The sequence below is a fragment of the Anguilla anguilla genome, chromosome 17 (assembly GCF_013347855.1).
Source record: "Anguilla anguilla isolate fAngAng1 chromosome 17, fAngAng1.pri, whole genome shotgun sequence".
Taxonomy (NCBI): domain Eukaryota; kingdom Metazoa; phylum Chordata; class Actinopteri; order Anguilliformes; family Anguillidae; genus Anguilla; species Anguilla anguilla.
This window is the reverse complement of record NC_049217.1, coordinates 29,906,582-29,932,064: the sequence shown is the minus strand read 5'-3', so window position 1 is coordinate 29,932,064 and position 25,483 is coordinate 29,906,582. Positions and strand designations below refer to the sequence as shown.

Genomic DNA, 25,483 nt, shown 5'->3' with positions numbered 1-25,483 from the left:
GACAATGGCCACCACCGCTGTAACCAATCAATACATCCTTAAAGTCCCACTCTCCAGCAACTGCTTGAACAGCAATTATGGTTATTATTGTTTTAAGCTTTTTTTTTTAATGAGAACCTCCCTACCATACCCATAATTCACCATTCACAGGTACACCCCGACTCCAAGACGCAGTGGGATGGGGAAGGACACGGTAAGCCCACTAACGTGCCAGGGCTCCATTAGCCAGCCACAGCTGGACAGGGGCTGTACCCAGAGGCGTGGGCTACTCCCCACTGCACACTGAGCCTGGCTACAGGTGTGTCGCTAATGCCAGGCAGCTGGAGCACAGTCCAGGTGAGACTAGCACAGGGGTGGGCAAGTCCAGTCCTGGAGGGCCGGTGTGTCTGCAAGGTTTTTGTTTCCACCGATAACTCTGGCTAAACAAGCTGATTGGCTGTATGCACCAACACTGGTTCACTCGTAGATTAGATCACAGTAAAAAGTCTCGTATACAGACACAAGAGCAGTCTTCAGCTGTCATTCACGCACCTATCTAGAAATGTAGATAAAATGTGAGAGAGCGTAAATATTAGGGGTAATTAAGTAACTAAGGCCAGAAGTTGGCATGGAAACCAGAAACATATGCGCTCATTGACCACCTCTGGACTAGCAGAAACAGGTACATACAACCGGTATTTAAAAACAGACATTCTTGGGAAGCGCTACGAATTGTAGCTTGCCAAAACAATGGTGGTCTACTTATCTCCAATGCTGGAACTTTGATCCATGTTCTATCAGCACAATACCACACCAAGCCTAGTGGCACCAAAGGTGGGCGAAGTAAGCTCAACCACCTCATTTTAACCCATCATAGGACCTAGCAAGCAAACACGCAAAACTCTACAACCTCAAGCACCCGTTAAACTTGACTACCAGAGATGACCCAGGAGTGCGCATCACCAACGCGCATCCCCAGCCCTCCACAGACCCGCGATTTTCAAGAACAAAATCAAAACTATACGCAACCGGGGTATCCCCGGGTTTTACCAGCGGCCCGCGCACATTCACAGTCCGCACCGGCGCGAGGCTAAATTACCAGCACGGCATCATCTCGTTTCTTTTTCCCGCCAACCACCCGACCTCTCTTTTGCGCTGCAGCGCAACCAAAGGCTAAGGATTAAACGGACACCTTGCACGAAGTCCAGGTGCGAGTATCGGGCCTTTCCTGACAAACGATCCCACCCGAACTACCTGCTGGGAGGAGCGGCTTGCACCTGTACCACCAGCACGCGCGGCGGGGCTTTATGCACAACCACAATAGGCCAGGTGTTTCTGCAAAGGGGAGTGGCGGGCCTATTCACAGCGGGGACTACTGGCCTGACAGTTAATCTACACTGTAAACCATCTTGGGGACACTCAAATGTACCTGACTGCAGTGAGCAGACTAGGAACTGGAGGATTAAAAGACCCTCTGCCACACTTCAGATAGAGGTAATGGTGAGATTCATTACATGCGCTTCAACTACAATGCTCCTCTTACTCTGAATTCTGGACTGTGTAGACGGGGGGTGGGTGGTGGCGGGACGTTAAAGGTCGCTATCGTGACCTGGATATGCTGACCGTGTTTTTTCCCCCTGCAGAAACCATTTCACATCTTGCACATGTAGGCCAGATCCTGATCCCTCAATAAATTCGGTCACAGGATTAGCAAGAAAATACGAAGGAAGCCACATAGAGCACAAGCACAAGGCGATGAACGGTAATATCCAAATGACAAACAAGGATATGCAACGTAGTAAGCCGTATCAAATCAAGCGAACATGCGTAATATGAACTAGTTTCGATTTTAAGCGGCTAGTTTGCCCATAAACCAACCGACATCAATACAGGGACCGTCAGTCACTACAGCAGACTGCGCAGTACTGGTCAATACTGTGAAAATGTGGACAGTGCACAGAGATTAGGAGCAGCACACAAACACCCACAATAAACACCAAGAACGACACGGTTACGCAGCTCGTCAGCGTTCTACAAACCCGCGTTGAAGGCGGCCCAGCGAACAGCGCCAAGTCAAAACTTAAACGGTGATTACGTAATTCACCCAGTTAAGGAGACAGTTCACTATACAAAAGCTCCCCTTCTACCTAATAAATGCATGTAATTTGTCACACACTGATGTGCCAGGACCAAAAACGTCTAACAGGTACCTTATTCTTACTTAAAGAAATGAAAAAGTAGAAAGGCTGTAACTATCTCGCTACTAACGTTAGCTAGCTACTTCGGATTAAGAACCGTCCATAAATAATTATTTGGAAGACGGAACCGAATGTACAATGATCCTCGTTCCGATGAAGGGAAAGGGCTCCAGCTCGGAACATTGGATCGGTTGCCTAATACATTTATATTCTGTCGAAACAATTCTAGGGAAACGTGGCGCCTGAATCTGTCTGCGCCATTATGACGACCTCGACTGAAATTACTAGCTAGCCAACTGCACAAGATTTTTCCTCTGAATTACAGCTCGCCAGCCCGCTATATGTGAGAAGGTTTCAAGGTTCAGATTCAAGAACGTTTCTCCAAGATCGTTTGGAAGTGAAATAATATTACCCGCTAACGGTGACGGGGTGAAAACCAAGCCAAGAGCTTTAGTAGCGTTTTAACTTTAATATCCGGAGACGGCTACCTAGCTGCACTGAAATAACTCCATATAGCTAGCCATTTCGCCAGCGTTAGCTAAATCAATAACCTTCAGCTAATGTTAGCGACCAACCTACAAATAAAAACGGTATTGCATTTCCTGGTTATGTTCGCTCGTTAACTAGGTACAGAACCCCAGATTATGCTTGCATTTAATGTAACGTTAACAGTGCGCTGCCTATTTTCAAGGACAATAGGTTTTTTGTGGAAATTTTGCTAGCCACCAATATTCGTACGCAAGCTAGCTAGATGTACGCCGACCAGAACACGTCTATGAAGCAGGGTTGCGATAAATTTAGCAAACTAGGAAGCTAATAATATATATTTTTACTGTCGACAAACTTGACAAATCCAGTAGCGACAGCAGAATTACGATAACTAGCTGGCTAGAGTTGAACACCTACCTAGTTAACATTAGCTAACCCGTTAGCTGGTTATATTTTAAACAGAATAAATTTCGCGAAAACTACAGTGAACCCACAGTGCAATTTATTACAAATGCACATAAATAGAATAAAATAAAGTCTATACATCCGGTTAAACTCGATTAATCTACTTTAAATGCAAAGTTATTTTTAAAGCTAATTTTAAGTTAATGTTAACAAAGAAAAGGAGGAACCTACCACGTGATGAGGAGCAGAGTCCGGGGGAATTTCAGCAACAAATCTCCGCAATTTAAAAGGAAAAAAATCAAGAAATGACCCAAAAACAGGGAGAATAGCTAATACATGGGTAATCCCCCGTCAGACGCGCACCAGTTTCTGATGAGCTTCTGGTTTCTGCAACCCCGTGTTGCTCTCGGGTTCACGAAATGGGCGAAACAACGAACAAGAAACCAGAGTTTAAATATACAAAACGAAAAACTGTCCTTTCCAATCAGTGTGATATAGTTTTAATATTCCTAATATTCCCTTTTTCCCCCAAACCTGATTCTTAATCAGACTGTAGTATATTCTCCCGTTTTATCTGGGTTATTTTTTTTTGCCGTTTCTGGGAGAGCGACGTTCGGAAAATGGCGGCTCGCTCCTCTCCCTCGGATTTCAAGTCTGACAAACATAGAACCGGAGAGTAGTAGAGCCGCGGCGGGAGACATTCCTCATACTCGCCGCTAGAGTGAAGGGCTGACAGAGAGGAAGCTTGTCGGCGCAAGAGAGATTCCACCATCAAACCATTGAAATCAATGCAACTGTGCCACTACAGACCGCCATCGTGGCTCCAACAGAATCTTAACATTTTGTTCACGTACGCTCGAGCAAATGTTGTATTTTCTAAATTTTAATTTGCCTTTAAGCCGGAAATGTATATTCTGAATAACGTGACTACGTGTGATGCAAAACACCTGCTCCAGTTTATTTTCCTAATGATAAAAAAGACATGGCGACAGAAATTTTAAATTGCTGAGCGAAATCATAACTAGACCCTCGCGACTTAATTTATACCGGGGAAATCCTGGCATTGGTAGGAAAGTGCCATCGCTAGTTATCCCTCTCTGTTTACGATCCAATAAAGACGTGCCAGTAGAAACAAATTGTGCTCTCTGCCACCAGACGGAGCTCGAAACCATTACCGCAGTGCTAAACTGTTGCCATTACAGGAAGACAAATGAACATCAGGCGCTTTGGGGCGGGGTGGAGGCAGAGGGAGGCTACATCGTTAACAGAGCATGCTCCGTCTGGGTGTAGCTACTGGCCCTGCCCACACTCCCTAACAAAGGCTCGTCTTAACCTCCGTAACAAAGTGGAGCTTCTCAAATTACGTTGTCAGACATAGACATGTTTTGTGGTCTTTCTCGTTTGGACAGACAAGTCCACGTCCCGTCGCAAATTTAAACGCACGTTTAATCACCCAGTTTTTTAACTGCAAAGCCACTTTGTCAAATGACGGATAATTCTCGTGTAATGTGTGGCTTAAATAGCTAGCGTAAAAAAACGTCCCGTAGCTACTTTATTTGGAAAAAGAAAATGAGCATGCGATTAATAAATTACATAATATCCGGAGCTAAATTGGGCAATGTGATGCTGCTAAACACTTAATCCTATTTCCTGGAATTATGAGAAAATTAATGAGAAGACAGTTTTATATACTTAAATTAATATTTCAGAAAGCAGCTAGTTGTCCTTATGTGGACCACAAGATAACCCACTTATTTTGAATCCTTTCATGCATTCAAAAACACCACAACGTATGCACGAGGGTTTCCCTTTGCGCTACTGTAAAAAAAAAAAAAAAATGAAAAGAAAAGTCTCTTAATTTGGACAATAGCTCCATCTGGTGTTCATGCTCAGATAACCCACCGAAATACATAGCCAGGTGTTCTACTGCAAGGAATTGAATTTTACATGGACAGACAACTAATAAATCCTTAAATTTAATTCAACCATATTCTCATTTACAACTTAACTTAATTTACATTGGTAGGGATTCGAAATAACCACGCCCATAATTTGACAGTTTTTACATTTTTTAAAAATAGTAATACAATGTTGATAAGTCATTTGGACAGCTCCTATTAAGCTTTTCAGGTCGACACCTACCTGTGATGAGGTATCCATGTCGCGCAGGTTAACTGGCAAAGCAAAAATTAGTCCACAAATGTTCCTGCGCAGAAAATCTGTCACTTAATCCGTGTTAAATAACGCCAACACACCTGCAGAAACGGAACAAAGGTATTTTTAAAATAACACACATACCATTTCAATTCCTTCAATGTTATATTACTTTCCCTAAAATATAGGCATATAGGCATTCAAGTCCTTCAGTGTGTTAAACTTTCTGTGGTACGATTAGTAAAAAGTATGAATTTTATCTGAATGATGTTTAGTCAGCCAACTTCTTAAAAAAACAACCAATTCCGAAGTTCAACTTCGCACAAGCCATAATCGCATAAGCCATTTTAGGTTGAAATTCACTAAATCTGTTACTAAAAAGTACTGGCTTTGTTAACATTTATAACCTCCTGGTTCTTGATCACCCGTCCACCAAAATCATTGATTATCACATACCTCTAGTTTTAACTGGAATGTTCATTCTGGCGAAATGCCAACTACTATAAGAGGTAAAATACATTTTGAGCAAATTTAAAGACTTATCACGGTCTTGTTAAGATTCAAATTTTGCAACCTTATTGTATGGCCGGCTAATCAACTGACAATATTTTTGGCCTTCTGCCCTTAGCTAACGTTAACAACTACATCGGAATGGATTGATTGCTAACGCCAGTTAGCTGTATCGTGCAATTTAAAATAGCTGGCTCGCGCTGACTAGTTTTTTTATTTTAAATTTAATAAACTTCTGATCCGCCCAGCCAGCATTATTCATTTAAAAATTCAAAGAAACAATTCAAGCGACCGCTGTAAGAATAAATGATAGCTGGCTAGCTAGTGACTATAAGTTACTACTAGCTGAATAACAACCTAATACAGGCAATTATTGCCATTTTAGGAATATTGATGGTGGCTACAAGTTAGATCGTATTAGACTAGTTATCCATCTTCTTGTTCTACAATTGTGCTTCTTTAGAAAAATTAACAGCTTTCCATGATTTTTCGCTTTGTTTAGCCGATAGCCAAGTTACAGATAGTAGCTCGCTAACCTTGCAAAATCGTCTGAAGTCTCTTGCTATGGTCTACGATGTTGCTCGCTAACGTTAGCTGGTACAGTTGATTTGTCCCTTACTGCTTTTCATGACAACATTCAGCGTGTCGTTTACACTGAAAGTTGCCTCAATTTCAGTTATTCATTATACCTATGTTCAACAACTTGTACCCAAGTGTCTAACTGAAATGTTAACGCTATCACGTCAGCAAAGTTGCCTTGCTAGCTAAATAAAAAGAACCACTATTTTGGCCTGTTGACTGCAACCAGGCACAGCACAGTAGCTAACGCTAACTAGCCAGAAACGGTGTCTATTCATTTTGCACTTTATACGCACCGTTATTTACTAAAGCACGAAAGGGCGAAGAATCTTTTTTTCTCCCTCTATTTCTTGTTTCTCAACATCTCTTTCATTCTTCCAGTAATGTTGTTTGTTATGAAATGTAGTTTTTAAGTGTCAAAATGTGAAATCCATGTTCACTTACCTGCAACGAACAACCAGCCTTGAACCGGAATCGCCCGCCCGTCTTGTTGTATGATTTGACAGTGTGGTAAGACAAGCTTGCTCATTGGTTTATACTTTCGTCTTTCAAAACGGAGGCGTTACATGGAAAGTGCCTCAGATAGCTAGCTAACTAACGTTAGCTACATTGAAGTTTAAGAGTTGTTTTCAGTAAGGACTCATAAACAATGACCCTGTAACAATGGGAGGTATTAGTAATTTAAAATTGCAGCCGCCCCAATCTATCAGTTAAATTAAAACATTAAGTTGCAAAGCTGTTAAACAGAATTGTCACAGTCCAGCTCATAGCCTAATGCCCACAACAGTCAGAGCATCTACATCGGTATAAACCTTCGTTTTGTTTACATGCCTGTCGCAGCTTTCAGGCCTATGTAAGGTGAAGTTCATTCGCTTACTCTTACATTTTTCAAATCGTGTCAGATTAACAATAAACCCACCTCAGCATCCACAGTTGCATGTGGAATCCGTATTATAATTAGTTGCTATTTAAATGAAATGTATTTTAGTGTCCCTATGTAGGCTAGTGCTTCCTGGCGATACCGTGCAGCCAAGAACAATGGTCTACGGAAACAAACATATAGATCTAAGTGGGCGGAATTTCTGTAAATCCACACATTCAATGATAAATTAATTCGCTTCCAAGTGATGCTGCGTAAGGCCTTATAAGTACGGCTTTTAAATGAGAAAATATGAAAAACCAATTGCCCTGCGACATTAAAATACATGATATGCCAAAGAACTGTGTGCCACGTTCATTCAGGCGTGGCCACGCGTTTATAAATTTGTGGATTACATATAGTTTACCTTGCAGATGCAGAACATCATGTCAAGCGTCCAGACAGTCGGTTTACCGTTCTTCTCTTGATCCATGACTGACTTTTAAAACCAGATTCCAAATTCTGCACTTCTTCCATATGCGTGCGAGTATTATGTCATGGACTTCATTCCGGCGTGTACCGCATACAATCATCAGCTGTTCGAAACAACCAATTAAAATAATTTGCTCTAGGTAATTGATTCTTTATTTACATCCTAAAATGGATCGCAAAACTTTTCAAATATATTAACAGATGTTTTCCCTTAGACTGTACATTTTCAATGAGACACGATTACACAAAAAACGCAAATAATCATTCTGCAGATCGTTTAGAATAGTGAGCAGACTCCACCATCACCATATTTCATCCACTTGTCTGAAATAATGGTAAACAGGTAATGTGTGTATGTCACAAACATCGAGGATCCAATTTAACAGGCCATTTCAAAACAGTTTCTAAAAGGATCAACCATGCCTTTGACAAACGTTTCAATTAAAATGTGCTCTTCTTTTTATAACATTATTTAAATATGGTTTGAGCAATTTCAATTTGTTCTCACATATTCTACAGAATTTTGAACGTGCACTGACAAAAGAACTAGACAAATTAATTTGACTTGAAACACGAAGATGGCTCATATCTTTATAAGTTCATTGATTACAGAGTAATGGTAATAAAAACAAAACATTATTCGATAAGTCAAAACAACAGCCTTAAAACTCATCAGTTGAAACATCTCATCTTAAATGAACAGTGCACACAACTGCTTAGTCATCACAGGTCTTTTTAGCTTCAAGAAGGGCACTTCCAAAACAATAGTTAAATACTGCATTTTATTCATTTTTATAACCGAGACAGGGCCAGGCTCGCTGGACTTGAAGCCAGGGAGATTTAGGAGTCACTCCAGTTCACTTTCCATCTATTAATCTCTTGGAGCATCCCCATCCCCAGATGGCAACTTGTCAACAGTTGTCTTACACTGGCATATGCATTTGAAGTGGGAGAAAATGTGCTTGAAAGTCTGTTTCTTTTCCTTATAAGATTCACATTACCATAAGGACCTGTCAACAAAGGGCAATCATAAAAGTTCTGGGTTCCTACACACAAAAAAAAGAAAAGGAAAAAAAAAAAAAGAGACCAAACAAATACTTAGACCTTAAATGGCTTTCGCTATACAAGTGCAGCGTTTTAAAACTTGAGGGAACAAAATCTGCTTGCGTAAAATGGCAGCCAGTGTTCCCTCTAGAGTCCGGGCACTGAAAAGACTGCAGTCCAGAGAGCTGTGAAGGGGCTTGGGGGGGCTCTCCATCCACTGGCACACACGTTAAGGGTGGGTGAAGAGAGAACCAGAGGAGCTCAGTAGTCACTGAGGCACAGTGGAACAAAAAAAAAAAACCAAGAACAAAAAAAAGAATAAGAAAAAATGGCCAATGGTCATGAGAGAAGTCTGGAGGTACTGTAATTAGCAGCAGTTTGTTTTTCCTCGTTTGTCCCGGGGTCCGACGCCGGGCAGACGCGTTTTACAGTAAGAAGACCTCGTCGCTCTCGGCCGTGTGCAGCTGCGTGTCGTCTGCGTCCGTCATGCTGCTCTCCTGCGACTCCTCCACCTCCGCTGCACGGGGAGAACACACGACGGCGGAGCGTTAGGGCGGCAGTGTAGCGCAGTGGGTCACAGGTTCGATTCCTGGGTAGGACACCGCTGTTGTACCCTTGAGCAAGGCACTTTAACCTGAACCGCTTCAGTACATATCCAGGTGTGTAAATGGATACCATGTAAAATTCTGTGTAAAAGTTGTGCAAGTCACCCTGGATAAGAGCGTCTGCTAAATGCCTGCAATGTAATGTTAGCCTCTTAGCCTCGTTAGCGTCCTAACCTCGTTAGCCTCCTAGCCCAGTCAGCGCTCATCCGCTTCACATTGCCCATCCAATTCAACTCAACTCAGTTTTATTTGTGTAGCAAAGACAAGCAAGGCTCTAAGAGACAGAGCAAAAAGGGCATGCGTGCGTGCGTGTGCATGCATGTCTGTGTGCGTGCACACAAGTGTGTGCGTGGATGTCTGTGTGTGTGCATGTGTGCGTACACGTGTGTGTGTGTGCGTGGACGTGCGTGTGTGCGTGCGTGGACGTGCGTGTGTGTGTGTGCGTGTGTGCGTGGACGTGTGTGTGTGTGTGTGTGTGTGTGTGTGGACGTGCGTGTGTGTGTGTGTGGACGTGTGTGTGTGCGTGGACGTGTGTGTGTGTGTGTGTGTGTGGACGTGTGTGTATGTGCGTGTGTGTGGACGTGTGTGCGTGCATGTGTGTGTGTGCGTGGACGTGCGTGCGTGTGTGTGTGCGTGCACGTGCGTGCACGTGCGTGTATGTGCGTGTGTGGACGTGTGTGCGTGCGTGTGTGCCTGCACGCAGGGTACCTGAATCGTAAGGCAAGTCGTCCGGAGTGACCGTCTCCTCGTCGTCAGGGAGGTATCGCTTGTCTATGGCCTCTTTAATCTGATTGTTCACCCCTTTGGGATCCAGGTCCATGGCCCAGGAGAAGTTCATCAGGGCCAAGTGCGTCTGGCCCAGCTTCTTATAAACCTGAGGACAAGCCCCCGCCAAGCAGCCCGTCAGTCAGGCCACCACACAGCATTCTGACCAAACTAACAAAGTCCATTAAAGGAAGACAGTGACCGGACTGCTACAACGCAGCCGCTACTCTCAGCAGCGCAGAAACAATGCGACGGAGCGTCTTACCTTTCCTATTAAGAAGTAAACGAGCGACTCTTTGGGCACGATCTGTTTCAGCTCCTCCAGTTCTCGCAGGGCCGCCTGCGGAGAGGGAAGCACCGGCTCATGACTGCTGCGATCGGCACGCCGTGGCGCCATTTTGAAAAAGGCTTTGTGACCACCGTGCCCTGCAGTACGCACTGACCTTGTACTTCTCGTTGGCAAAGAGGATGGAGGCCCTGTGGAACTTGCATAGCGGGTTCTTGGGGTCGATGTCGATGGCTTTGTTCAAGGTCTCCAACGCGTGGTCAGACTTCTTAAGTGCGTGCTGCACCTGGTGAGCCAAAGAAAGGTGTTAATGGATCGACAGGAAGGGAGCCTGACCTAGTGCCCTTCACATTTACACCCCCCACCTCCAATCGGTTAAATTCAGCAAATAAAAAGTAATTGTGCATTTAAATTTTGAGAAATATTTTTATGTTTAAGTTTGTTCTCTGCAGAGGTTGTGCTAACTTATGTTAACACTTGAAAAATCGCCAAAACGAGCAATCTGACCAGGGGAGCCAGGACAGGACGTTTGCATACCACTGTAGCTCTCCTGCGGCCTGAGGCAAAGGTCCCAGTCAAGCCCTGGGGCGCGCTAGGGCACAGTCAGGCCCTGGGGCACACTAGGTCCCAGTCCAGCCCTGGGGCACGCTAGGGCACAGTCAGGCACTGGGGCACGCTAGGTCCCAGTCCAGCCCTGGGGCGCGCTAGGTCCCAGTTACCAGTGTAAATCCAGTGACTGGGACTCGTGTGTATACGGGGAATTAAAATGGGGTGTAAAGGTCCCGAGCCTCACCACGCCGATGTGGCAGAGCAGCACGGAGCTCTGTGGGTTGATGCTGAGGGCCTTTTTGAAGTGGATTTCTGCCAGGTTGAACTTCTCCTGTTTGAAGTAGATCATCCCCAGACCGTACCTGGAGGCAGGGCGGAGAAACACGCGGGGTTAGCCGCTAGCGGGCGGAACGAGCTCAGCGCTCGGTGCGCCACGGAGCTGCTTCTCAGCTCGCTGGAGCTCAGCATGCGCTGTAGTGTGGGGGGGTGTGGATGCGGGTGCTCACCATGCGCTGTAGTGTGGGGGGGGGGGGGGGGGGTGTGGATGCGGGTGCTCACCATGCGTTGTAGTGTGTGGGGGGGGGGGTGTGGATGCGGGTGCTCACCATGCGTTGTAGTGGGGGGGGGTGTGGATGTGGGTGCTCACCATGCGTTGTAGTGTGGGGGTGTGTGGATGCGGGTGCTCACCATGCGTTGTAGTGGGGGTGTGTGGATGCAGGTGCTCACCATGCGCTGTAGTGTGGGGGGGTGTGGATGCGGGGGCTCACCATGCGCTGTAGTGTGGGGGGGTGTGGATGCGGGTGCTCAGCATGCGTTGTAGTGGGGGGGGGGTGTGGATGTGGGTGCTCACTATGCGTTGTAGTGGGGGGGGGGTGTGGATGCGGGTGCTCACCATGCGCTGTAGTGGGGGGGGGGGGTGTGGACGTGGGTGCTCACCATGCGCTGTAGTGGGGGGGGGGTGTGGATGCGGGGGCTCACCATGCGTTGTAGTGTGGGGGGGGGTGTGGATGCGGGTGCTCACCATGCGTTGTAGTGGGGGGGGGTGTGGATGTGGGTGCTCACCATGCGTTGTAGTGTGGGGGTGTGTGGATGCGGGTGCTCACCATGCGTTGTAGTGGGGGTGTGTGGATGCAGGTGCTCACCATGCGCTGTAGTGTGGGGGGGTGTGGATGCGGGGGCTCACCATGCGCTGTAGTGTGGGGGGGTGTGGATGCGGGTGCTCAGCATGCGTTGTAGTGGGGGGGGGGTGTGGATGTGGGTGCTCACTATGCGTTGTAGTGGGGGGGGGGTGTGGATGCGGGTGCTCACCATGCGCTGTAGTGGGGGGGGGGGGTGTGGACGTGGGTGCTCACCATGCGCTGTAGTGGGGGGGGGTGTGGATGCGGGGGCTCACCATGCGTTGTAGTGTGGGGGGGGTGTGGATGCGGGTGCTCACCATGCGCTGTAGTGTGGGGGGGGGTGTGGATGCGGGGGCTCACCATGCGTTGTAGTGTGGGGGGGGTGTGGATGCGGGGGCTCACCATGCGTTGTAGTGTGGGGGGGGGTGTGGATGCGGGGGCTCACCATGCGTTGTAGTGTGGGGGTGTGTGGATGCGGGTGCTCACCATGCGTTGTAGTGGCGGGTGTGTGGATGCGGGGGCTCACCATGCGTTGTAGTGGTGGGTGTGTGGATGCGGGTGCTCACCATGCGTTGTAGTGGTGGGTGTGTGGATGCGGGTGCTCACCATGCGTTGTAGTGGTGGGTGTGTGGATGCGGGTGCTCACCATGCGCTGTAGTGGGGGGGGGGGGTGTGGATGCGGGTGCTCACCATGCGTTGTAGTGTGGGGGGTGCTCACCATGCGCTGTAGTGTGGGGGGGGTGTGTGGATGCGGGGGCTCACCATGCGTTGTAGTGGCGGGTGTGCGGACGCTAGTGCTCACCATGCGTTGTAGTGGTGGGTGTGCGGACGCTAGTGCTCACCATGCGTTGTAGTGGTGGGTGTGCGGACGCTAGTGCTCACCATGCGTTGTAGTGTGGGGGGGTGTGGATGCGGGAGCTCACCATGCGTTGTAGTGGTGGGTGTGCGGACGCTAGTGCTCAGCATGCGTTGTAGTGGTGGGTGTGCGGACGCTAGTGCTCACCATGCGTTGTAGTGTGGGGGGGTGTGGATGCGGGGGCTCACCATGCGTTGTAGTGGCGGGGGGTGTGGATGCGTTGTAGTGTGGGGGGGTGCGGACGCGGGTGCTCACCATGCGTTGTAGTGGCGGGTGTGCGGACGCGGGGGCTCACCATGCCTTGTAGTGGGGGGGGGGGGTGTGGATGCGGGGGCTCACCATGCGCTGTAGTGGCGGGTGTGCGGACGCGGGTGCTCACCATGCGTTGTAGTGGCGGGTGTGCGGACGCGGGTGCTCACCATGCGTTGTAGTGTGGGGGTTGTGGATGCGTTGTAGTGGCGGGTGTGTGGATGCGGGGGCTCACCATGCGTTGTAGTGGCGGGTGTGTGGATGCGGGGGCTCACCATGCGTTGTAGTGGCGGGTGCTGACGCGGATGGCGTTGCGGAAGCAGGCCAGCGCCTTCTCCAGCTCCTCGGTCAGCACGAACTCGTGGCCCAGCAGCGTGTAGGCGTAGGCGAAGCCGGGGTCCACCTGGATGGCCCTCTGGAAGAACTTGATGGCGATGTCGTGCTCCCGCTGCAGGCTGAAGCAGTTTCCCGCCACGCACCAGGCCTGCGGGAGAGACCAACGCATCAAACCGCTTCAAAGCGCTACTAACCACTACTCAGCACCGCATCAAACTGCTCCAACTGAGAACTCGACAGTCTAGCTCAGGAGGCAGAGCGGTCGTCTGGCATGAGCAAGTCCACGTTAGCAACTTACGGACGTTATTAATTGCCAAGGCACTATAAATACCCTACGTATGTATGCAAACGGAGACTCTTCGAGCTACGCAGCCCGTTTCAAGTGTCGTTTGCATTCTGAAATCTGTCGCCTGAAATTCTCTGAAATTCGCAAAGCAAGCGCAAGCTGCAGTTTCGAACATATGTAGCAGGTAACATCAGGACAAAGCAGTCTTCTTCTGCTCAGTCTTTCACAGCTGTCCTGGATCGCCTCCATGAGGACTCAGGTTTATTACCTCCACAGGGACATGAGAACGCACGCTGAGTATGTGCAACCAAGCTGTGCGTTTGCAGTGTGCTTGCAGTGCGTTTGCAGCGCGTGACGCCGTGTGATCGCAGCGATTTGACCCCGTTTCCGTGACCACGGATGCTCTCACCTCCGGCGAGTTCTTGTCCATGTCGGTGAGGTCTTTGGACAGGGCGGACAGAGCCACGTCCTTCTGCAGGTGCCACAGCGAGGTGGAGTAGATCTCCATCCCCTCCACCCTGTAGCTCTCGATGCGCCGCACCTCCGAGAATATCCGCTCCGCCTGCGGGGGGGGGGGGGCAGAGGGAGCAGAATGGAGTCTCTGGGGCGTTTCCGTGGGAACCGGGAGGGAACATGACATCCCGGAATGTTCTAAACCAGGGGTGCCAGTCCTGGAGGGCCGCAGTGTCTGCTGGTCCTCAGTGTGTGTCAGATTAATGTAGGGCACTGATTGGCTAAAGAGTCCACACACATTGTTCTCAAGGCCTTAATTGGCTGAGGACCTGCAGACACTGTGGCCCTCCAGGACTATAAAAATCTCCACCAGTACTCGGCACGCTCAGCCAGTGACAGGTGAAGACAGGGCGCTCGTACCTGTGTGTACTGGGCCAGCTCAGAGTGACAGGTGAGGACAGGGCTCTTGTACCTGTGTGTACTGGGCCAGCTCAGAGTGACAGGTGAAGACAGGGCTCTTGTACCTCTGTGTACTGGGCCAGCTCAGAGTGACAGGTGAAACTCATACCTGTGTGTACTGGGCCAGCTCAGAGTGACAGGTGAAACTCATACCTGTGTGTACTGGGCCAGCTCAGAGTGACAGGTGAAGACTCATACCTGTGTGTACTCGGCCAGCTCAGAGTGACAGGTGAAGATGAGGTGCTCGTACCTGTGTGTACTGGGCCAGCTCAGAGTGACAGGTGAAGACAGGGCTCTCGTACCTGTGTGTACTCGGCCAGCTCAAAGTGACAGGTGAAGATGAGGTGCTCCTACCTGTGTGTACTCGGCCAGCTCAGAGTGACAGGTGAAGATGAGGTGCTCCTACCTGTGTGTACTCGGCCAGCTCAGAGTGACAGGTGAAGATGAGGTGCTCCTACCTGTGTGTACTCGGCCAGCTCAAAGTGAGCTCGGCCGATCTGCACCAGCACCCAGCCGGTGTTGTAGTGATGCGAGGGCAGCTGGCTCAGGATGGCGATGGCCTCTTTGCAGTTGTAGGAGCAGAGAGCGAGGTATCCCTTCCCAATGTCTCGCATCAGGCTCATCAGCCCATCTGAGACAAGAGACAAGAGGAGAGACGTGTGTGATTGGTCAGTCTGGCAGAGCATGCAGCCGTGTGATTGGTCAGTCGGAACAGTCTAGCAGAGCACGCAGCTGTGTGATTGGTCAGTCTAGCAGAGCACGCAGCCGTGTGATTGGTCAGTCTAGCAGAGCACGCAGCCGTGTGATTGGTCATTCTGTCAGAGCACGCAGCCGTGTGATTGGTCATTCTGTCAGTCTGGCAGAGCACGCAGCTGTGTGACTGGTCAGTCTGGCAGAGCACGCAGCTGTGTGATTGGTCATTCTGTCATTCTGTCAGAGCACGCAGCCGTGTGATGGTGGCATCACTTTAGATGTTTCACATGTCTGTGTTTTTCCTGCAGGCAGGTGAAGCGCAGGCCCTACCTGCCGCAGCCTTCTGCAGGGAGAAGGCCTGGTACTGAGGCGTGGCCATGGAGCCCTTCCCCTCCGACAGGGACGAGTCCAGCTTCAGGATCTCGAAGGTCTCGTTCATGTTGGCCGGCGTGATCCCCCCTTTGCTGGTCTTGGTCTTGGTCTTCCGGTTGGGGATTTTGGTGGGAAACTTCATTTTCAGCTTCTTGCTGTTCTCCTGTGGGAGCGTCGTGGTGTTAAGCCTAATTTACACTTCATCACACGGCGCTTGTCACCAAAAATAAAGGTGCATTTATACCCCCACCAAGGCCTGCAAGGAGGCTTCTGTTATCTCTATGGTAACGAGAGGCCAAACTCCTGACCATCTGTTTACATTCATAAACTGTCCAAACGCACTGCATTACTGTGTATGGCAATATCCGCAACAAAACCTTTTCTATATACTGAACACATTTTAATTGAATACACGATTAATATATTCCATTTCCAAAACGGTGATACTCAGTTTATTTAACCCAGGGAATTTGTGGCCACTATGACCCTGTCAGACCGAGGAGAGGCTTGTGGCTGAAACGGTGGGCTACCTTGGCGGTAGAGCTGGCGCTGGTGAACAGCCTGGAACTCCGCCGCGGCTGCACGTTGGGAGGAGCCGCGATGGTGGGGCTCAGCACCTGCGGCGTCGTGCTGCAGAGAAACACCCGGACAAGCGACACCGCAGGTCAGACAGCAACGCCTCACTTCAGAGGGCAGCTAGCACTACTGCGCTAACGGTTTAAATGTCATTCAACAGGAAGTCCCAGCCCACGAGGGTGGGATCACAAGGCTTTATGCGTCTTTCATGGGGAGGTAATTCAGACATCGCCCACATTCGCACTTAAAGATGGCTGCCATACTGCAGAAATCTGTGTGTTCAGAAACCCCTACACCCTTTGGGATAATAAAAATGACACACTGAATTATAGCATGACACAGAACAGGACTGTCAGGAGACTTCTGCTGCCACCTGAGCTCCAGTCAGGGGAAACTCGTTTCATGCTGTGGATTTACGGGAGTATTAACCAGGCTTACTCACACGGTTTGTGGGGACATAGCACGCAATCACACGGTTTGTGGGGACACGGCACACACTCACACGGTTTGTGGGGACACAGCACGCACTCACACGGTTTGTGGGGACACAGCACGCACTCACACGGTTTGTGGGGACGCAGCACACACTCACACGGTTTGTGGGGACACAGTATGCACTCACAGGGTTTGTGGGGACGCAGCACGCACTCACCTGGTTTGGGGGGCAGTGGTCTGGGACTGGTTGAAAGGTATGGGTACGACCTCCCTGCTGTTCCCGCTCTGTGTAAACACTGACTTCGTTCCAGTTTGGCTGATTCGGGCTACAGACTGGAGAAGGAGGTTATTTGTTATATATTTGTTAAGGAGGATATAATTAGTGACTGACCCAAATTAAATCAGTACTCAAACTAATTACAAACAGACCTCAACAAAAAAAAAAAGTAATCCCCACCAATTATAATTCATTTAAAAGAGGCTTTTATTCAGAGCAAACTGAACAGACAGTGCAATGTTGTTAACCTAACCTGGCTTGTTCATTGTAGGTGATATATAAAATGACTAGAATACAGATGAAAACATGTTTGAAAAGTGGGTTGCAGACCTTTTTTGGTGGGATCCCGGGAGGGGGCGGGTCCATCCCCGACCCGCTGTTTGTGAAGTTCTGCAGGTACGACGTGTCCCCTGGACTGGGATCCAGCGGCAGGACCCCAAAACTGCGGCGAGCAGAGAGACGTCACAACAGCCCCCCCGACGGGCACGCAGTCGCAGAGTTCCCCCCCGACAGGCACACAGAGTCCCCCCCCCCCGACAACCACACCCACTCCATAGGCCCCTACTAATCGCATTTACAGGGCCCTGCACTAACATTTTCACCAAGCACCCCTGTGCTTTTAAATTAATAGATGTGCTCCTAAATCATTTTTTCCACAGTTAACACATCAGTTTTCAGGAGCCAATGCTCCTCCAATGGGTGCACTGAAGAGCCAAGCTCCAGAAATCATCTGAACACATCTCTGAGGAGATCCGGCAAAGCTTTAACAGCCACAGTGTTGAGGGGGAAGCGTTTCTCAAGCCAGTGCGCGTTAGTGAGCTCTGCTAGCATATTCCACAGTAAGGAGGGAAACGTTAAAAACCGGACAGGCGGCCCTACCTCGGGGTGAGGGGGCTGAGGGCGGCCGGCCCCCCCAGCAGACTGCGCCCGCTTTTTGGCTTGTTCTGCGGCTGCTTGGACTGCAGGCAGCCCCCCGTCCCGAGGGACACGGAGTCGGGGGAGATTACAGAGGAGTCGATGTAGGACACCGAGGAATCCGAATTCAGAGAGGAGTACTTGGAATTAGAAGATTCTAGGTTGAGTCTATTCAACTCCTGTAAAAGCAGGGGGGCGGGGGGAAGGGGATTATGAAAAAGGAATTAACAGTGAGACAAGATTATTTGAATTAAATTTGCTAATTCAAAGACAAGCAGGTTAGGCTACTTCGGTGGACATTCGTAGGGTATTGCTGCAAAAGAGCATGCGTGCTCAGTCAATCTACCCTGCATAAATAACGGTCAATAAAATAAATAATAAATAATTATTAAAGGTACGAATACTTGTGGACTAAAAGAGTTCTTTACCAGCCACAGCCCAGCAGGGATTGAAACAGACAGCACCGCATTACAGTTCAAAGGTCATACCACAGAAGTGACACAATTAAAAATGAGCCTCGCTCTATGGTGTTACGTGGAATTCTACTGGAATCTCCACTCCATACACTCCCACAAACAAATGCAGCCGAGACAATGCGACTACTGCATTGACCAATCAGAACGAGCAATTTTAATGCATACTTAATGTAAATTCTTCAGCACTGTAACACTTCCAACCCGTGTTGCTTCAGACGAGCAGCTAGCACACACCAGTCATAACCGCAACCGTGCCACCGTTGCCACGGAGCCGGGACCGAACGTACTAAAGTGTCCTGCGGGGTCTCCATGAGGACGGTGTCCGTCTGTCTGTGGGGGGCGTGGCTGGGGGTGTGGAGGGGGCCTCCCGTCTGGGGGCCCACGCTGCCGCTGAAGTTCTGCAGGGACGTCAGCCGGAAGGTCTGCTCCGGGTCGGGCTTCTCGCCTGCGCGAGACACAAGAGCCGGCGTCATGACAACACCGCGCACTCACACCACCCCCCACAAGGTGTGGTCACATTACATTACATTACATTACAGGCATTTGGCAGACGCTCTTATCCAGAGCGACGCACAACAAAGTGTATAAACATAAACAGGAACAAGTGTGACGAAAACCCTAGAGAGAAGAAGTCACCCTCAGTCAGGAGAACAGCTTAAGGAGTCAGGTAAAATAAAAATAATAATAATTAAATATATAAATACCGCTTCAGAGCTCGCTCTTTTATTTATTACCATTTTTGAGCCGTTCGGTTTTCTTATGTTCCATACACTACTTGTTGTGATCCTTCTTCAAGACTCTTTAATATTTCATAATAAAAGACAGCTTCGCTGTGATAAACTGGGCAAGTTAAAAGTTCAGTATCACACAGTGACTGTGTTAATTTCACGGTAAGTATTGAGGATATACGATGCTGCGTAACGAGGAAAGACTCACCGATCTGACAGAGGGACTCGAAAGGAGACCAGAGGAACGGGTTCAAACTCAGGCTCTTTTGGTAACACTCAGAACCTTTGGCCAAGCGATCGGTTTTGCTGCTCCGGGAGAGAAAAATGGCGGTTAACCACCCAACAGCAAACAGGTACTGCCACTGAAGACAAAAGAATCAAAAATAAACTTTCAAGCAAAATTCAATTCTGCCATTTCACAAGGATCTGGGTTCATTAAGACAGTAAACAACTTCCTGTCCCAGTCAAAGATTACAGTACCAGAGCACAGTGTAACAAAATAAACGTATCCAATTTAAGTGCACAGAGCAGGGGGTCCAGTCTTATGCGAAAAGGGCCAGTGTGGGGGCAGATTTTTGTTTTAGCCTAACCCAAAGACACCTGATTCTTCTTGTCGATGTCTTGATGGAAGACCATGATTAGCTAATTAGCTGAATCAGGTGTCATAGTGCTGGGCTGAAACGAACACCTGCACCCACACCAGCCCTTTTCGGATAGGAATGGACACCCCTGTCGTAGAGCCTCGGCCTTCACTGGACCACATGACCGAAATCGAACAGCTCATTGGCTGTCACTACCACACTGTCCTCGGTGCTGTAGCTCCATTGCTAACAGAGCTGGTTAATGAGATGCGATGCGCCTGTACCAGTAGATCTGCCCCAGCAGCGCCAGTGTGAAGCAGGCAGAGTCGCCGAACTCGCTGACGATGTCGTCCTGGCTCTTCTGCTTGTTCAGGACGCCCCCAGTGAGGATCTGTTCCCCCTCTGCCAGCCTGCGGGGAGAAGGGGGGTGGGGGGGTCAGGAGCATAAACACAAGGCGCAGGACATATAAGACTTATAAGTGCTTATAATACAGCCAAGGGAACTCCTGAGCGCCTACAGGAAAACACATTCCCTCATCACCACGCTGCTTAGCAGCAGCAGTAGCCTTCATCGTCAACACTGTGTGACTCACCATTGTTTAACCCAAACCTTATTTACACTGAAATAATTACAAATTAGTCACAATGAATATAATTACAGAAAAAAAACTGAAAACAATAATTATAAATGAAAAGGAAAAAAAAAAAACCAAGCCAATCAGAACACACTAAGATCATGAGTGTCAAGTATAAAAAGTTTTTGTCCTTATGCAGCAGGTTAAGGTACAGTTCAGGACACCAGACTGTGGAAGGTGAGGCATCCAACTGAACTGCTCAAGCACAGATCCAAATGAATCAGTTTCAGTAATCACAGAATGAGAAGTGTGCAAACTCGCAGTCATGCAGACATATGCAAGTAGACACAGAGCAGAAGTACACTTCAGCACCAGACGGTCTATAAATAAAACCAGGAACTGGCCTTGTAACTGAAAGGTTGCAGGTTCAACTCCCAGCAGGTAGGACACTCCTGTTGTACCCTTGAGCAAAGTACTTAACCTGCATCATTGCTTCAGTATATGTCCAGAATGGATGCTAGGTAAAATGCAAAAAGCTGTACGTGTACGACGCTCTGGAAAAAGAGTGTCTGCTAAATAGCGGTGATGTAATGCACTGATCGTTGTGGATGCGGCGAAGGCAGCTCATACTTGCTCAGGTCCACGCAGCACTTGGCCAGGAGGTATTTGCACTGCGGCGTGGTGCAGCTGTGCCCCTTCAGGAGCCGGTAGGCTTTGTAGGCCTTTCCCGAGCGGTAGTAGCATGTGGCTAACAGGAAGAGCGCCTCTTCTGAATGCACTGTGGGAAGGGGGGGGGGGGGGGGGGGGGGGGGGAACCCTCATTAAGCAAGCATTAAGTAATGTCACAGGCTAGCCAAAATGAGGGCCCTGCATGACAGGCAGCAAGTGGCTTGATGTTGTGGTCTTAGAGAATCTAAGATAGGGCTACCCAACCCATGTTCCTGGAGATCTACCGTCCAGTAGGTTGTCACTCCAACCCTAACAAAGCGCACCTCATTCAAGAGCTAGAGATCTACCGTCCTGTAGGTTTTCACTCCAACCCTAACAAAGCACACCTCATTCAACAGCTAGAGATCTACCGTCCTGTAGGTTTTCACTCCAACCCTAACAAAGCGCACCTCATTCAACAGCTAGAGATCTACCGTCCTGTAGGTTTTCACTCCAACCCTAACAAAGCGCACCTCACTCAACAGCTAGAGATCTACCGTCCTGTAGGTTTTCACTCCAACCCTAACGAAGCACACCTCACTCAACAGCTAGAGATCTACCCTCCTGTAGGTTTTCACTCTGACCCTAACAAAGCACACCTCACTCAACAGCTAGAGATCTACCGTCCTGTAGGTTTTCACTCCAACCCTAACAAAGCACACCTCACTCAACAGCTAGAGATCTACCGTCCTGTAGGTTTTCACTCCAACCCTAACAAAGCACACCACATTCAACAGCTAGAGATCATGCGGAGCTGCTAATTAGGATGGTAGTTCTCCAGGAACAGGGCTGGGTAGCCCTCATCTAAGACATTCAGAACAGAGAATCAGTACTTGCATTTAAACAGAGGCTCGTAAGTCACGCTGGCCGCACAGATCAGGTTAACATGCGTACTATGCAGAACACATTTACATTTGTATTTGTTTTCTGCAGTGTTTGGCATCTAAACCAAGTTCAAAGGGGCCCAGGAATTGGGACTGATTTCATAAAAATCAAAAGAACTGCACACCAGTTAAAAACACGACAGCAACCAATATTCGAAAAGAAGCAGAACAATTTAATGGCAAAATTGAAAATGAAGTAAGCAGCAAAACAAAAAAAAGTGACAAGGCTTTATCGAATGTGAAATACACCCCAGAGCTCGGGTCAGTTTCATCAGTCGTGAAGAGGCCAGTCTGACACAAAAGCAGGACCGGTGGCAATCGAAACACGGGGGGGAGGAGGAGGAGGAGGAGGAGGAGGAGGAGGAGGAGCAGGAATGTGCCGTTTCTGTTTCTGCGAGCGCACGTACGCATTCCCATCATTCCTCTGCGCTTGAACCGTCCCCTGGAGGACTGGCACTCCGAACGCTCCCGATTCCGGTGCGCTCCCGTCCCCCGTCTTCAGAACAACAGTAGATGTGCGCCGAGTGATTCATCTCTGGAATGTGATCAGTCAGCTGCTACGTGTGCTCCTGGCAAAACCCATTATAACTGCGGAGTGCTGCAATTTATGCGACGATGCTCACATCATTCAGGCCTGATATATTACACAGTACATCTACTGCTACTGGCCAGGGGGCTCCTGTCACCGAGTCTGTCCAATAAGAACAACATTAACGCTCAAGGAGGAGGTCTGATCTGTTTAAAACTCGTCAAAGGTCCCTGTAATTTTTTTTAAAACGAAGACAAGATAAAAACGCACTTCTCCCCCATTTGTCTGGCAGTGTGCTGCACAGAACAGAGCACTGAGCAGGGCCTTGGTGGGCCGCAGCCACTTCAGACCAAAGAAACCAGGTGAGGAGAGTCATCTGTGTAATTGGCTGCTTTAACTCATCGTTTAAGTGCCGAACAGCAACAGAAACTAGCGGACCCTGTGGCTCTCCAGGACCAGGAATGAACATCACCGGTGCAGAGGATGAGCAATGAGGTCCAACTCCTCGTCCTTATCATCCATCCAAGTATGCGATGTTACTGTATCACACATACAAACTTCCACGTATGTCAGTCAGTGCACTTCTATGTGGTCGATGTGTGTTCCCCCTTTCTGTTCCAGCTACCTGGTTCAGTGAACCCTCGTATCCCAACAATCAAAGAGTTAAGGGTCATCTGTTTCAGCCACTAAATTCCTCACACCTGGTTCGTTTCTCAACAAAAAGTTTGCAGAAAGTGAGATGGCTAGCGCTCAGAGTTAAGCCTGATGAATGCCCTTGAGGACATAGAGTACTTGGCAAGTCTCAACGTCCGCTGTCAAATAAATAAATTCCCATGCCCTTCTTAAAATGGGCCAGGGAGCTTTAACTGAGGAATAGATGAGAACCAATACTGCCGGGGTGAAACAGATCGTTCCGGCAAATATCCAAAGGGAACTTCAGGTATTTCTCAACATTTTCACTCTGAACTGTGTCCCGGTATCTGTCCTTGTATTAAAGCTTATGGCCGTGGGTATTAAGCTGTAATACCGACAGTCGAGTGGAAAGGACGGTTTTCCTCCGAATGATTTATTGCCTTACCTTCAGCGTAGAGTCTCTCTGCCAGAAACACGGCGTCCAGGTAGGCATAGTGGTTAAGCGCGTGCCAAACAGCCGCCTGCGAACAGAAGAATAACATGGCCACTGCCGAATTTTCCCTGGTCGCGACTGCTACGCTTATTTACGATGGCAACAACTTGGCCTGACCATATATCATGCTACTATGTGCCAAATCGGGTCCAGTCCCTACCTCTGCATCCTGCACCAACATTGGTTTCTATTTTGCTGTTTTTAAAGAGGAGATTATTCAATGTCAAATTAAATTAAATTCTACGTAGAACACTGATGAAACGTGATAGTTCGTGATGATCTGTCTCTAGTATGGCACTGTCGGTTGAATATACCGTATGCCAGTATAAACAGCAGGTGGATGGAAAGTCCTTGCGTCTTCGCTTAAGTACGAAAATATACAATATTTCTCTATTTGTCAACACAATGGATATGACAGTGCATTATCCAGGTTTAGTTTTTTATGGCTCTTATTGTATAAAGTTACGTTGTTCATTTACGTGTGGCTAACGATACAATAACTGCCTAACGCATAAATCCCATGCATGAATCAGCAGGTAGCTAACGTTAGCTGGCTGAGCACAGACATCATCTAGCTAATCGCAAAAAAACTGAAGTTTCAACCGGAGTGTCTATCCTGCGAGGAAATTTGCGAGTTAGCGACAGCCGGTGTGCCATTTGGTACTCCGGTTAAATGTTACCCATAACTGAGCAGGCTAGTTAGCAAACCATTTTAAGTTAGCGTTATATTTCGATTACCAAGCGAGCTGCAAGTCGCCTTAATAAACTATATAGCTAGGTATTGAGCCTGCGAATGTAGACTAACCTATTCACATATATTGTATGCCAGCTAGGAAGCTGTCTCCCATAACTAAAATCAGAATCATTTAGCCAGGTAAAGTTAGCGAACTAGCCCACTAGCTGTGTGACTGCAGGTATGATGATGGCTAGCCCTTAGTTAACTGACAGGCTAACTAGCTAGCTGCTTTGGTAAGATGCTTGCTAGCTATTGCTGTACGTGTACATACACGGGTTAAGTTACACCAGAAAGTTTGTTTTCATTTCTCACCTAAAATCCCACTTTCTTACCACCGATATAAGCTGGTTTGCATGCAAGCCTGGTAACGTTACCAAGCTAGTGCTAGCTTCCTCAAATTAGCGTCACCACCCCCCAAAAACAAACCAGCCAGCTTGTCCTTTCTTGGCAGAGTAAGTTATGCAAGCTATTTACCACACATGCACCTGAAAAGTACCCATTGATAAATATTAACTAGCAAACTAGTCAAACAGCATCTGTCTAGCCTGACTAGCTTACGAGCTAACAAGCCATAGAGGCCTCCGCTGTTTGTTTTCAGACCACGGTGTAAGAGTACAGAACCGGGCCAATACGGCAGCGAAGTCAGAGTTTCGGTTCCCACAAAAGACGAAGCTAAACTATACATGGCAACATCCTTTATATACCGATATGTAGTTTCCATATTTACCTGGACAGGTTCCTGTAGCACCGTCATTCCGTTATCAAACTCCTCTCTACCTGCCGCGTTACACTCTTCTCCTCAGTTCCTCTGTAAGTTCGGTCTTCAGGCCTGAAATACCTCCGAAGATTTCAAACACACTAACCGTTACCGAAAGAGCCGAAACATGCCGAACATACCCGAATTCAATCTATACACGCGCGAAGGGATTCGAACAGTGGCGGAAAATACCGAAAAACAACGTGAGTCACAGAAACGCAGATACGAACGAACGCGTCAAAACAACTCTGATAATTTCAAGTATATAGTGATACAAACAATGATCACGAGTAGGTTGATGTAACATTGTAATATTACTCTTAAAAACATTGTTTAATACCATGTAAATGCTATGGTCAGACTTGATGTTGCATGCTAGGGCAACACACATGCGCATCGTTGTATATTCAAATGATAGAAATATGCATTGTTTCTATGAACAAA

At 48.1% G+C, this 25,483-nt stretch overlaps 2 protein-coding genes across 6 annotated transcripts in view; both read right to left on the bottom strand.

Moving 5' to 3' along the window:
• kansl1b (KAT8 regulatory NSL complex subunit 1b) overlaps nt 1-7,736 on the bottom strand; it is a 48,599-nt gene extending 40,863 nt beyond the window's left edge. Inside the window, exons 1-2 of one of the 4 annotated variants that reach the window (XM_035397707.1) lie at nt 7,601-7,736; nt 5,214-5,326 (exon numbers count right to left, since the gene is read on the bottom strand). The gene's annotated coding sequence lies outside the window, so the exon portion shown is untranslated. Of the gene's footprint in view, nt 1-3,302; nt 4,273-5,213; nt 5,327-6,610; nt 6,635-6,758; nt 6,861-7,600 lie in introns of those variants that run through there. The other 3 variants (XM_035397706.1, XM_035397708.1, XM_035397705.1) reach the window with 3 other exon arrangements.
• Nucleotides 7,737-8,224: 488 nt separating this feature from the next.
• On the bottom strand, nt 8,225-25,166 carry cdc27 (cell division cycle 27). Of its 2 annotated transcripts, XM_035397709.1 has the most exons (19): nt 25,010-25,166; nt 23,499-23,574; nt 20,930-21,077; nt 20,009-20,134; nt 19,352-19,449; nt 18,703-18,860; nt 17,904-18,118; nt 17,355-17,466; nt 16,965-17,080; nt 16,267-16,366; nt 15,695-15,899; nt 15,130-15,302; nt 14,169-14,321; nt 13,413-13,621; nt 11,159-11,276; nt 10,523-10,651; nt 10,345-10,419; nt 10,023-10,188; nt 8,225-9,226 (listed from the first exon to the last, which is right to left on the bottom strand). In XM_035397709.1, the coding sequence occupies exons 1-19, from the start codon at nt 25,034-25,036 to the stop codon at nt 9,135-9,137; spliced, it is 2,496 nt and encodes an 831-aa protein (XP_035253600.1). In that variant the 5' UTR covers nt 25,037-25,166; the 3' UTR covers nt 8,225-9,134. The 2 variants fall into 2 exon arrangements, with proteins under 2 accessions (XP_035253600.1, XP_035253601.1); XM_035397710.1 differs by lacking the exons at nt 18,703-18,860; nt 19,352-19,449; nt 20,009-20,134; ... (1 more) ...; nt 23,499-23,574; nt 25,010-25,166 and having other exon boundaries at nt 16,965-17,082; nt 17,356-17,466; nt 17,904-18,017.
• Nucleotides 25,167-25,483: the final 317 nt, after the last annotated feature.